This window comes from Mirounga leonina, unplaced genomic scaffold (genome assembly GCF_011800145.1).
Source record: "Mirounga leonina isolate KUSES-001 unplaced genomic scaffold, KU_Mleo_1.0 Mir_173, whole genome shotgun sequence".
Taxonomy (NCBI): Eukaryota; Metazoa; Chordata; class Mammalia; order Carnivora; family Phocidae; genus Mirounga; species Mirounga leonina.
The window spans coordinates 78,131,134-78,144,618 of record NW_023270447.1 but is presented as its reverse complement, the minus strand read 5'-3'; the positions used below and the strand labels follow the sequence as shown (position 1 = coordinate 78,144,618).

Below are 13,485 nucleotides of genomic sequence, written 5' to 3'. Positions count from 1 at the left end.
TAACGACTGAGCCACCCAGGCGCCCCTCTGCTTACCTTTCTTTTCTTCACTGTGAATTGAAAAGAAATTCTACAGAGGACATTATTTTTTTCCCAGAACATTATGCTTTTTTTCAGCGGTAGATTCAGGAACCCTGAGAAGAAAGCTTTTCCTCTTTCTTCTTTATTATTATGTAAAAGACATTCTTTAGGAGTAATTCTCTATATTAGTACTCAGTGTGCTTAATTATTTTGATAAATAATTTTGATTTAGTTTAGGGATTAAGATCTTTAACCTTTAATGCTGTATTAGTATGAGTGCTTCTTTAGTGCATTATAAGGAAAAGGGAAGGAACAAGATAAAAGGAGGTTAAATAAAGAGAAATACAATCAGGATGATTTTGATGCGGAATGGGTGAGTGTATATTTCCTAAGTCACTCCTAATATATGTACAGAGATGTTAACAGGCATTTATAACTCATTATGATTAAGAGTTGTGATGGGTACTGTAGGACAAAGTAGGCATGGCATCCAGCCGAGTTAGGTGGTTCTGACATTTTTATGTTTAATAAGGTGGTGACTCTAGCCAACAAGAAATTCCAACCCCTTCAGGATTCTAATTGAAATAGGACTTTATCTTAAAATGTAGGTATACAGGGCATGATGTTTCTTTTTTATTCTTCCAGAAAAACTTTTCTGGAAAAAGTTTTCATTGATGGCTCAGTTGGTTGGGCTCTGGCTCTTGGTTTCAGCTCAGGTCATGATTTCAGGGTCCTGGGATTGAGCCCTGTGTTGGGCTCCATGCTCAGTGGGGAGTCTGCTTGAGGAATCTCTCCCTCTTCCTCTGCCTCTCCCCTGCGAGCACACTCTCACTCTCTAAGATAAATAAATCTTTTAAAAAAAAGTTTTCGTTGATTCTAAGATGCCGTTTATCCTGATTTCTTAGATGTCAAAAGGTGGGGAAAAAATGACTGCTAATGATTTTAAGAATCTTACGGTAAAGACATGTTCTGATTTTAGAGAAGTTTGTTTATTTATAAAAGATTTTATTTACTGGGGGGGCACACGTTAGGGAAGATGGGCTGAGGGAGAGGGAGAAGCATACTCCCGCAGAGCAGGGAGCCCAACATGGGGCTCCATCCCAGGATCCTGGAATCATGACCTGAGCCAAAGGCAGAGGCTTAACCAACTGAGTCACTCAGGCGTCCTGATTTTAGAGATGTTTAAATGTGAAAGCAAGCATCTCTGAACTGATGAAATATAATAAATCTTTGGTGCGTTTGTAGTCAATAGTTTCTTAGAGTGGAGGACTATAGTAAGAGAAACTAATTATATCTGCTTATAAGTCAGTGTGCTTTAGAGTGATCTGACTCTTTATTATAAAAATGTAGGTTTTGGCCTCTCCATGCCATGAATATTGAGTTAGTAACTAGGCAACCTGGTGTCAGAATAGCTGCTGAGACCAGGGATCACCCTGATCTTTGTCCAATTACTCGTATTGCTCTTTTGTTACAAGGGGTTGGTGGTGGTGCTCTGTAGCTGTAACCAACCTGATTAATTATAGCTCTAAGATTGGATAAATGGACATTTCTTTAAATCAGTGACCTCTGTATTGCAGTTTAGGACACATACAACATGTGTGTACACATGTGTGCACATACAACTGAAGGAGAAGTTTCACACAGTCATACTTGGCACACTACATGGGATTCATTCTGAAATAGCCTCTTCTCTTTCTTTTTTTATTTTTAATTTTTTTTATTAGAGAGAGCACATGTGCAGTGGGGGAGGGGCAGAGAGAGAGAGGGAGAGAGAGAATCCCAAGCAGGCTGCACACCCAGCCCAGAGCCCGACACAGGGCTTGATCTCACAACTTGGAGATCATGACCTGAGCCCAAATCAAGAGCCAGACACATTTTTAACTGACTGAACTACCCAGGTGTCCCCCTCTCTCTCATTATAGAAATACACTACTTTGGACTTTTAAAAAAACACGTTGAAAACAGCCAGGGATCAGAAACCTAGAAAATTGACTCTTATTTGTTATTTTGACTTTGAGCTAGTCACTATTTCTCTTTTTAGGTTCTTGCCACCACAGTAGTTACGGTGCTAGTTCTGTTCTTGCTCTGAATGAGTGAATCTCTTGCTAGTAGAAGAAAAAAAAAATATATCACTACAAATGAAACAAATATCCTTCATCTTTTTGTAGGTCATCATCGAATTTGAAATATTTAAAGTGGATACAAAACTGTTTCAGCAATGCAGACAATTAAGTGTGTTGTTGTGGGCGATGGTGCCGTTGGTAAAACATGTCTTCTGATATCCTACACAACAAACAAATTTCCATCTGAGTATGTACCGACTGTAAGTATAAAGGCTTCCATCTGTTAGTGAAATGTATTCTATTTGGAAATCTTTTGAAAACTATGTGTGCACTGAAATTTTTCTGTTGTTTCCCTTTGTGTCCTGTTTTTAAAGATCTTCTCATGGGTAAATTATATACACTTTAAAATTAACAGCTGAAGAATCAGTGAAGAGTCAGAAGGGTGATACAAGGGTATGCAAGAAGTGCTGGGAGACCAAACTCCAATAGACAAGATTCTAAAGAGTGGTGGTCTCTGGAGAAGTATGCTCTATGGCTTGGAATGAGGTGACCTTTTTTTTTGATAACTTGACCAATGAGTCATCAGTGCTTGGAGGTCTGGGATGCTTTTTGGGGTCTTGTAACTTCAGAGAAATTAGTATGTGTTTCCACTTACTCTCCTTAGGGGATAGAAGAGGATCTCATAGAGCTGTTGTCTTAGCAGTAATGGAGCTCCAAATTGGTTAAGGGCAGAGACCCGTTTTTGTTATGAGAACATTAGCAGAAGCCTTTGGGTATCCTCTCCCACAAATGCTTTTTATGAGCTCCTTAGAAGAGTAGAGGGAAAATGGGAATAATAAAGATAATGAAGTGAGAGAGAAGAGTTAGAGTAACACTCACTTGTGAAAGAATGTGTTTGGGGATACACTGTTTGTCCCAAGTTGGGTGATCCAACCCAGTGGTATAATTACGTTAAACACAGATGTTCTTTCAGTGATGCAGGCCGAGCTAGGGTTGGCCTGGCTTGCAGTGACCGCCTCTTTTGAGTTATTTTAGGAGTTATGAAGAACCTATATATGATTAATATGGGATTAGTATTGTTTGGAAGTAAAAAGGAAGAAAATGTCTGAATACTTTAGGTTAATCTTTTTTTTTTTTTTTTTAATTTTACTTATTTATTTGACAGAGAGAGACACAGTGGGAGAGGGAACACAAGCAGGGGGAGTGGGAGAGGGAGAAGCAGGCTTCCCGCAGAGCAGGGAGCCTGATGCGGGGCTCGATCCCAGGACCCTGGGATCATGACCTGAGCTAAAGGCAGACGCTTAACGACTGAACCACCCAGGCGCCCCTACTTTAGGTTAATCTTAAGAGACATGAACATTGTTAAGAGGGTGAATACAGGTTAAGGGTTTGGTGATTATGTTTAATTAGAATTGACAATCTGTAATAACCCAAAGCAGACTAAGTGATTGAGGTAGGACAAGACTGTAGGAAGCGGGAAGGTTAGGTTTCTTAGAGGGGGAGAATTTGAAGGTATAATTAAATCTGTTGGCCCATTTGGGGACATGGTAAGTGAAAAGCTCTGAGGTTGTGAGGGACTTTTAGGGGACTTTCAGAGATACATGAATCTTGTTTCAGAGGACAGCTATCAGAATTTTGGCATTTCAGTCTCCATTAAAATTATTTTCTTGTAAACATGATTTGAGTCTGTGTTATGACTTTGGTCATGAGGTGTTCTATTTAAGGGGGGCTCGCGGGTGTTTCATATATGTGTTTGTATGTGGGTCTCTGAAAGAGGGTTAGGTATGACTTAAAAAAGTAATCTGTGTGTTTGAGAGCTTAACTACATTCATTATAATTTTCCTTGTTCTTGTTTTTTGTTTTTTTTTTTAATATTTATTTGAGATAGATAGAGCATGAGCAGGGGGCAGAGGGGGAGAGGGAGACGCAGACTCCCTGCTGAGCAGGGAGCGGGTCTCGATCCCAGAACCCCGGGATCATAACCTGAGCCAAAGGCAGATGCTTAACGGACTGAGCCACCCAGGTGCCCCTTCCTTGTTCTTGTTATCAAGAACTGACTTTCCTTTAACTACCCCATGCCCTTGCTTCCACTCTTGTTTACATTTAAACAATCCATTAAGCCTGAGCCAGAAAGTTAGATGAAGCTGGGCTGATCTGAAAATGTAACATTCTTCTAGTTGGAAAGATTGCTTTTCATTTTCAATTCAGAGGAATCCATGAATTAGTGTTGGGTCTTTTTCCATTTAGCGCCATTACCTCCCATTTTCACAAATAATTTAGCACAACCAGTGTTAGTATATACTGAGTTCGTCATGGGTTTTACAGTATTTGCAAATAAAAGCATCTAGTCACAGAAGATCTCTTCAGTCATGTGATTTGTATCCAGTAATGTAAGTTTTATTCGTGAAATCTCAACAAATAATCTCCCAACCTTGTCTTGGACACCTCCTTGACCTTGAGGGTTCCCTTTATTTCTCTCTAATGGGCTTGTTTTGTAACAAGGCGCTTCTTGTCTTGAACCCTGAAAGGAAGAAGATTATCATCGATCTAGGATATTTAAATTCTAGATTAAAATGAAATGGTCTGTGAAGAATTAATTTCTTAGAAATCAGATTGAGCATTAAGGTAAACTATAAACTTAACTGTCTCAAAGTTTTAAACTTGAAGAGGATCGTTTTGTATAGCTCGGGGACTCTGCTTCTGTGACACCTCTAGCTTTTTTGTGGCTTTTAATCCAGGCTGCTGGGGTAGAGTGGACCTCCCAGAATACATCTCCTGTCACTTTTTCTCAAGAATCATTTAGTTCATGCAAGGGTTTAGTTGGCAAGGTTGGTTATATAAGAACCATATGGACTAAGAGAGGATTAAGTTTTAGGGAAGAAATATTGCCTTTACTTAAGAGTTGTTCTAGCCCATTTTGACCATCCCCTTGCACACTAACGATGTTGTATTTTTATGTTTTTAGGTTTTTGACAACTATGCAGTCACAGTTATGATTGGTGGAGAGCCATATACTCTTGGACTTTTTGATACTGCAGGTGAAAACTTGACATCTTTCGGGTTTTAGTCTATAACTATTAAAGTTGCTGGTTGTCTGTCTTTTTTTGTGGACATTTTGGGAAACTAGCATATTAGCAAACCACTTGCCTTTTGTTAATACTTAGGATCATATATTATGATGGCTGATGCTTGACTCAAGAGGCAGTCCCAGACCTGGAATCGCAATAGGAGTTTGGAGTTCCTTGGGTGGATAGTGTGGAAGGAAATAAAGTAGGGTGAGAGCAGAGTATATTAGGCAAGCTGTATTATCACCCTCTGAAATTTGAAAGCTTATTTAGGATTTGTGTCTATATAATATATGCTTCTTATAGACATAGTTTGTTATTTTATACTACATCTGAAAATGCTTTGAACATGAACCAATACCTAGCTCACAGTGACATTTGTGGTCAGCTTTTGAAATTAAAGGAATAAATTGCTTTCTTCCTTAAGTATACCTAATTCCTCAGTGTTATTTCCTCGTTGTTTTAACAGTGGCTGCGCATCTTAATTTCTGACTTCTCTCTCTGCAGTCTCTGTTATTATCAGCTTAATTAGCCAAAGGAAAATTTCAGAAAGGTAACCTTTTCGTATTTAGGAATTTTAAGTGCTTCACTTTTTATGAGTTACTCTCTCCCTGTCTGCCAGCTGACATACTGCTCTTACGGAGTATGTTATACTGCTCATTTTGAGGGACTGTCTAGATTTAGTTGGGAAGGTGAAATGGAGAGACAGTAGGACAGTAGTAAGCAGTTCAGTTTAGAGATCAGTGGCTTTCTAATTGTGGTTTAGGCCTTTAAAATGTTGATGAATTAAGAATTACAAGAGTAATGGTGTATTGGAGGAAACTTGGAAAATAGAAAAAATAATGACCTGTACTTCATGATAGGTGAGGGATTTTTCTGTGTTCATGTGTGCCCTTGGAGGCAATTTATATGCAGAAAAAAGATAATTTATGGCCTTTTTTTTTTTTTTTAAAGATTTTATTTATTTATTCATGAGAGATAGAGAGAGAGAGAGAAGCAGAGGCCGAGGGAGAAGCAAGCTCCCCGCGGAGCGGGGAGCCCGACGCGGGACTCGATCCCAGGACCCTGGGATCGTGACCTGAGCTGAAGGCAGACGCTTAACCGACTGAGCCACCCAGGTGTCCCAATTTATGGCCTTTTAGGGTTGAAAATTAATTTTAAATTTTATTTTTAAATTTCAAATCAGTGTTTAATCAGTATTTTGTTTTTTTAGCTTTAGTGAAGTAAAATACAATAGAATTCAGTCATTTTAAGTGTTCAGTTTGATTAATTTTACTGACTGGATAGTCATGTAACTTCCACCATAATCAACGTCTATCACCTAAAAAATGTCCTTGTGCTCTTTAAGAATCCCTTTTTGATTTGGCCCCAGGCAGCCACAGCTTTGCTTTCTATCATTGTGATTTTGCTTTTTTAGAATTTCATATAAATGGAATCCTATAATATGTAGTCTTTTGTGCTTGATTTCTTTCAGTTAGCATCATGTTTTTGAGATTCATCTATTTGTATGTGTCAGTAGTTTTTTCTAATTGCTGAGTAGTAGTCCCTCCTGTGAATCTAGCACAATTTGGTTATCTGTCTACAAGTTGATGGACGTTTGGGTTCCAGTTTTAAGCTATTGTGAATAGTGGTGCTGCGCACATTTGTATACAAATCTTTGTATGGACATATTTTATTTCTCTTCAGTATTTAGTTTTGGAGTGGGTAAGCCTTTAAATTTAGTTGTACAACTTAATAAATTTTTTTATTAAAATAGTCACTTTTAAGAAATCATTCTCAAGGTGGCCAAGGGTCCTTTGATGAATATTGGTTTATTTAACTTATGTTGATAAGACTTGAATCCCAATCAGCCTCATTTACAACTGTGTTAAATATCTTCTGGCACTTTAAACTGCATTTATAAATTTAATATATTCAGTTTTCTGTTTTAATTCAATTTGTTTGACCTGACAAGTGAAGCATTCCCAGGCTTTTATATACATAGCCTCAGTTAGCCTGATAACTTATGATTTCCTGTATTTATGTTTTAATTTATCATTAACAGTATTATTTATAACCTTTATAAAATTCTTAACATTTTTCAACTAAAAAGCCCCAAGGTTAAGATCAGTTACTCAGTTATACATTTTAAATTGGAATCAGAGAACAAATCTTATCATATTCTTTAATATGGCAGATTATTTTAAATATTATAGGTACTGGGTGTTAAATAAGGATAGATTATTCCTAAATGTAACTGAAAATTAACAGTAATAGTATTTGATTTATTTCATCTTTATATTAGATTCTGAATCTTTCTGGGGGTTAAAAAACATTCACTAAGGAAATGATTTTAACAGCCCAGGCAAGTTGGGGGTTTTCCATCTTCATTGTTGAGGTCACTTTATGAGCCAGAGTTTTTTTTCTTTTTTGACAGGCATTGGAGAATTGGGGCAGTAGGCATCCGTAGTGAGTCTCTGTTTTTGATACACTTAAGGGGAGACTTGTATCCTTCTGCAGAGGCCTTAATCTCAGAGTCCCTGTCCCTGGTTCAAGTCATGCCATTAACCTAGTTTTCTTTCTGCTAAAGCTTTCATCCCCACTGAGATGGCCTCGGACTGTTTGATTGTGTTTAATCTGCTGACTTTTTGTCATTTTGTTCTGAATTCTCTTTATAGCATTCCTATCTCACCTCTGGCTACAATTCTCTCTTTTTTTAGTGTGAAACAAAAACTGACAAGGGAGAACTATACTTCTCATACAAAGTCTCTAAACAAAGCTAATGGCTTATGTATAAGAGGTTTGGGAGGTGCTGGCTGCAACTCTTACAGATTTATTTATTTATTTATTTATTTATTTATTTATTTATTTATTTGAGAGAGCGAGAATGAGAGAGAGTACATGAGAGGGGGGAGGGTCAGAGGAAGAAGCAGGCTCCTCGCCGAGCAGGGAGCCCGATGCGGGACTCGATCCCGGGACTCCAGGATCATGACCTGAGCCGAAGGCAGTTGCTTAACCAACTGAGCCACCCAGGCGCCCTCTTATAGATTTATTTAATACCATATAAGATCAGAGATAGGTGGATACCTGGCTGGCTTAGTTGGTGGAGCATGCAGCTCTTGATCTCAGGGTTGTTTAAGCCTCAAGGTAGGTAGTTTAAGCCCCAGGTTGGGGGTAGAGCCTACTTATTTTTTTAATTTTTATTTTATTTTATTTCATTTTTATTTATTTTTAATGATTTTTTTTTTAAGAGAGGGAAAGAGAGAGAGAGAGAGAATGAGCAGAGGGAGAGAGAGAGAGAGAGAGAGAAGCAGACTACCTGCTGAGCAGGGAGCCTGTCGTGGGGCTCGATCCCAGGACCTGGAGATTTTGATCTGAGCTGAAGGCAGACGCTTAACTGAGCCATCCAGGCGCCCCCTCTCTTTTTAAAAATTTTTTTTAAGATTTTATTTATTTATTTGTCAGAGAGAAAGAGAGAGAGGTAGAGAGAGATTGAGACTGAGCAAGCAGGGGAAGCAGCAGGCCGAGTAGGGAAGCTGCCTGATGCAGGACTCCCATCCCAGGACCCTGGGATCATGACCTGAGCCAAAGGCAGACACTTAACCGACTGAGCCACCCAGTTGTCCCTAGAGCCTACTTAAAAGGAAAAAAAAAAAAGATCACAGACAGGACTCTGTCTCTGTCTCACAGCTTTTATTTCTGTGATCACGACACTAAGTTTTTGTTCATGAGTTCCCCCCACAGTTATTTTCTTTTTTTCCTTCAGATGTTGTACTATTGTGTATTTCGTTCTGTATTTAGCTTTTTTTTTACTCAACATGCTTGTCTTGTTAAATTGTTGTATAATCATCACCCCACTGTCAGTTCCTTTCTTTCTTTCCTTTTTTTTTTTTTTTTTAAAGATTTTATTTATTTATTTGACAGAGACACAGAGAGAGGGAACACAAGCAGGGGGAGTGGGAGAGGGAGAAGCAGGTTTCCTGCAGAGCAGGGAGCCCGATGTGGGGCTCGATCCCAGGACCCTGGGATATGATCCTAGCCGAAGGCAGATGCCCAATGACTGAGCCACCCAGGCGCCCCTGAATTTCAGTTTTAAATATGAGATTCTAAACAAGGGAAAGGTCAGCAACCCATGAGATGTATCCCTGCTTTTTTGGCAAATGTTGGAAGTTAAGCAGTGAGCTGGTGTGCTGTTAGAGTAGGTATAATTTAAGACTTGTAGTCAAGACCTGACTTGGACATAGAGTGCAATTTTCTTGATCATGTTGCGTACCTTAAAGGATACTCAGTGATGACATTGACTCTATCAAGTGAATAACAGCTATTTGTGACATACTTAGACGATAAATTTTAGCTGGATAAATTATGCTTGGATCATGAAGAATTTTACTCATATTAAGGGACTACACTCATTCTTTTTCCTTAAATGGAGATTCCAGGCTGAGGGGAGAGAAGCAACAAGGGCATTTCGATTTGTGCCACTTAACCACATGCACAGGGACCTCAAACGATTGCAGTAAAGGCGTACTTTCAAACACACCGAGTGATGTCAAGGTTTGCAGGTGGTGAGGAGGGTAGGGGAAGTCAAGGAAGTTGGGGGCAGGACCTGTGAGCTTTTCAAACTGTCATGCTCAGTTATGCTAAATCCCCTTTGAAGGCTGTGTGCCCCCACCCAGACTCTCCCAGGCAGGCCTTTGCTCCTACTGACACTGCCATGCCCTGTCCCTCTCCTATATGCAGTGAAAAACTACTACACTATGAGTAATACAAGGGGAAATGACACCAAAAAGGAGGGAGGAGGGGGAGTCTAAAAAGGTAGAAAGCCAACAGAATAGTTACAAGAAAGGGAAGCAGAGAGAACCAGTAAAATTCGAAGACTGGGCTTAGGTTCATCCAGAGGCTTCCTAGAGCTTGGTAGCATCCCAGCTCAGTAAGTCTAAAGTAATTCATCATGTCACATATGGCGATAGTTACTTCTAACATATGAAAGGATGGTAAAGGCAGACTGTGGGTGGGTGCTTATTAGGTAGCCATATTGAACAGGTAAGAAAGCACCTGGTTTTAAAAAATTGCAACCATGGAATTTCTGCATTATGAAGAGAAAAAAATTTATTATTTTTTTGAAGACATGCACACTGGATATAAAATGGTGTCCTTTTGAGAAACTGTGTTACAGCTTCAGAGGAACAGAACATCCGAGGGGTGCTGTGGATTTGCCCTTTGTCACATTTTCAGTCTTATTGCTCCTAATTCAGCCTTGACAACAGTGAAATGCTGATGGTTCTCTGAACAAAACACAGTAATTCATAACACCCCTTCAGCCTTGAATTTCTCCCTCTACCGTCACTATCTTCTGAGTCTCCATCCAGGCACTGTCTTCTTGAGGAAGTTAACATTCTTTAAAAAAAAAAAAAAAGTAGCACTTGAAGCAGAAGTAGAGGTAAGGTAGCCTCATTTCTGTTTATTGAACAATTTCATTTCTGATTTTTTTTCTCCTTGGGAAAGGAAAAGAAAGATTTCTAGCTTTGAGGGTTTGTTTATTACAAATAAACGGACTGACCAATACTGCTTTGGACCTAGTATTCAAAAAAGAATGGCTATTTGTTTTCTGTCTTCATCTGAGTAGAAGGTTCATTGCATGTAACACATTGGACACTCATTTAGATACTCTTAGTGGTGCTCAGGAATATAGAGTTGGATTTGTTTTTGATGTGCACAAACACGGATTGATTGTAGCAGCTGAATGACTAAAAATGAAACCCTTTTCTAGTCTATGTCAGGCTTAATTTTTTTGAAATATATTCATTCCATTTGAATAGAGAATAAAGCTAAGAAAAGGTGTGTGAATGTACTTTTTTTTTTTTTTTTAAATAAGGCTTGGTTAGTTGTTTAGTGTAGTATCTGTTCTTACCAGCTTTATCTTATTTTAAAATTTATTTTTTGTTTTGTTTTATTGGAGCTTTGGTATGTAATGTGTCAATGCTCCAGCCAGTGTTAGAGCTCAGGCTGTTTAGATTGAGAGAGTTAAGGAGTTTGGCTGATTTTGTTTTCTTTAAGCCCATTCTTTTCTTTTTAAATCTCTTCCATGTCTGTAATTATACATTCTACATTATAATTTAAGAAGTGAAAGTTACACTTGTAAGTGCATACCTTTAAAGCCTTTGACTCTGACCCTAGAATATTAAGAGTAAGCATGCAATCAATATTAGAGGTGGTGATGACGATTTTATTTTTTTGTAATCTCCTTCCATTTCCCTTTTCGTTTAACTTTTAATTTCTTTATTGTCCTGAAGATAGATCCTTTATTGTCTACTCACAATGTATTGCTTATTCAAGTGGCAATAACAGTAATATCTTTAATGATCATGTTTTGATAGCTACCCTAAATTCTTGTATTCTCTCTCAATGCTGGCAAAAAAACATTTTCACTGGCATACAAAATATTTAACTCTCCTTTTCTCCCCTTTAAATATTTTTTATTGTGGTAAAATATATATAATATAGAATTTACCATTTTAACCATTTTTAAGTGTACAGTTCAGTGGCACTTAGTACTTAACCATTCTTTTAAAACATAGGATTGCTGTAGCTCATTTTTGAAATTGGAGTGTTAAACCCTGTTCTGGCAACTCCTCCCCTCCCCTCATGGTTTTGGAAATGTGTATCGATACTTTTTTTTTTTTTTTTTTTTTTAAGATTCTGTTTGTTTATTTGACAGAGAGAGACACAGCGAGAGAGGGAACACAAGCAGGGGGAGTGGGAGAGGGAGAAGCAGGCTCCCTGCAGAGCAGGGAGCCCCATGTGGGACTCGATCCCGGGATCCTGGGATCATGACCTAAGCTGAAGGCAGACGCTTAACGACTGAGCCACCCAGGTGCCCCGGAAATGTGTATAGATATTTTAAAAACTTTTTATCTGGAAATAATTTTCAAGCCTACAGAACAGTTGAGAGAATTGTACCAGGAGCTTCCATACACCCTTTAACCAGATTTACCAATTAGCATTTTGCCCTATTTGCTTTATTAATCTCTTTCAATACAATATACACATGAATTGTTTTTCCCTGAGCTGTTTGAGAGTAAGGTGACAGCGTAGCCATTTAGCCTTGAATAATTATGTATTTCCTAAGAACAGAGACATTCTTGTCTAACAGTAAGCAACTTATGGAAATGTAACATTGATACAGAACTTGAATCCAACATCTCTGTTCCAGCTTTGTCAGCTTAGCTGAGTCCAGTGTTTTCTGCTTTCAGTATAGGATCACGTATAGCATTTAGTTGTCATGTCTTTTTAGTCTCTTAATTTGGATCAGTTCTTCAGCCCCCCCTTTTTTCGTTTTGTTTCTCATGACATTATTTTTATAGGATACAGGTGCATCTTCTCCCTTTCCTCCCCTTATAAAACATTCCACACTTTGGATTTGGTCTGTGTTTTCTCATGATTAGGTTCAGATTATGTATGGAATAGTACATTAGGGATGTGTCTTTCTCAGGATATAAATCTAGGGGCAGACGATATTCATCTGCCATTCACTGGTGATAGTAATTTTAATGACTCAGTCAATGTGATGTCCAAATTTCTTGGCAGTATAGTTCCATTCTTCCCCTTGCGGTTTATCAACAGTCTGTAAGACCATACAAATATCCTAATTTTCACTAGGATAATCCTTACATAGATGTGGCATCCATTGATTCTTGCCAAGTTATTTTTTTTCTTAGACGTTCTCATTTTCATATACTGGTCTTAATGCACACAGTAACTAAGCCTGTGAATATGCTTTGGTAATCATGATGGGCAGTGGATTTTGTCAGCTGGGTTTCACTGAGATTTTTGTTTCCTTAGATGGTTTCACTGTGATTATTTCTTAACCAGATCTGAGTAGGATTGATTTTAACCATTTCTGTAGCAATAGCTCACTGTTTTTATTACGTTGTCGTTGGGTTGCTGATGGACACAAAGATTGAAAACTACAAATTGCTAATAAAAACTAATGTATAATGGATTCATTGCTGTTTTCAGGGGTTGAAATACTAAATAGAATTAGCTGGGTAAGAATGTCATCAAGTATTATATTATAAAAGCCATACATTTTATTAGATTAGTAAGTTGCTTTCTCAGTAATGGTCAGCATGCTGTTGGCTGCATGCTTAATCTGTTGACTGACTCGTGATTTTGATGCTGTGAGGACACCAAGATTCAGTAGCTGACTTCTCCAATTTTTTTTCCTCCAGGGCAAGAGGATTATGACAGATTACGACCGCTGAGTTATCCACAAACAGATGTATTTCTAGTCTGTTTTTCAGTGGTCTCTCCATCCTCATTTGAAAATGTGAAGGAAAAGGTGAGTTGGTCAGATAC

At 38.3% G+C, this 13,485-nt stretch overlaps 1 protein-coding gene across 2 annotated transcripts in view; it reads left to right on the top strand.

Annotated features, from left to right (window-relative positions):
• The window catches only part of CDC42 (cell division cycle 42), a 50,275-nt gene that overhangs the window by 29,827 nt on the left and 6,963 nt on the right, over positions 1–13,485 (top strand). For both annotated transcript variants that reach the window (XM_035019559.1, XM_035019560.1), the window contains exons 2-4: positions 2,189–2,343; positions 5,049–5,121; positions 13,359–13,468. In XM_035019559.1, coding sequence (XP_034875450.1) covers positions 2,239–2,343; positions 5,049–5,121; positions 13,359–13,468 — 288 coding nt within the window. In that variant the 5' untranslated portion in view covers positions 2,189–2,238. The remainder of the gene's footprint in view (positions 1–2,188; positions 2,344–5,048; positions 5,122–13,358; positions 13,469–13,485) is intronic.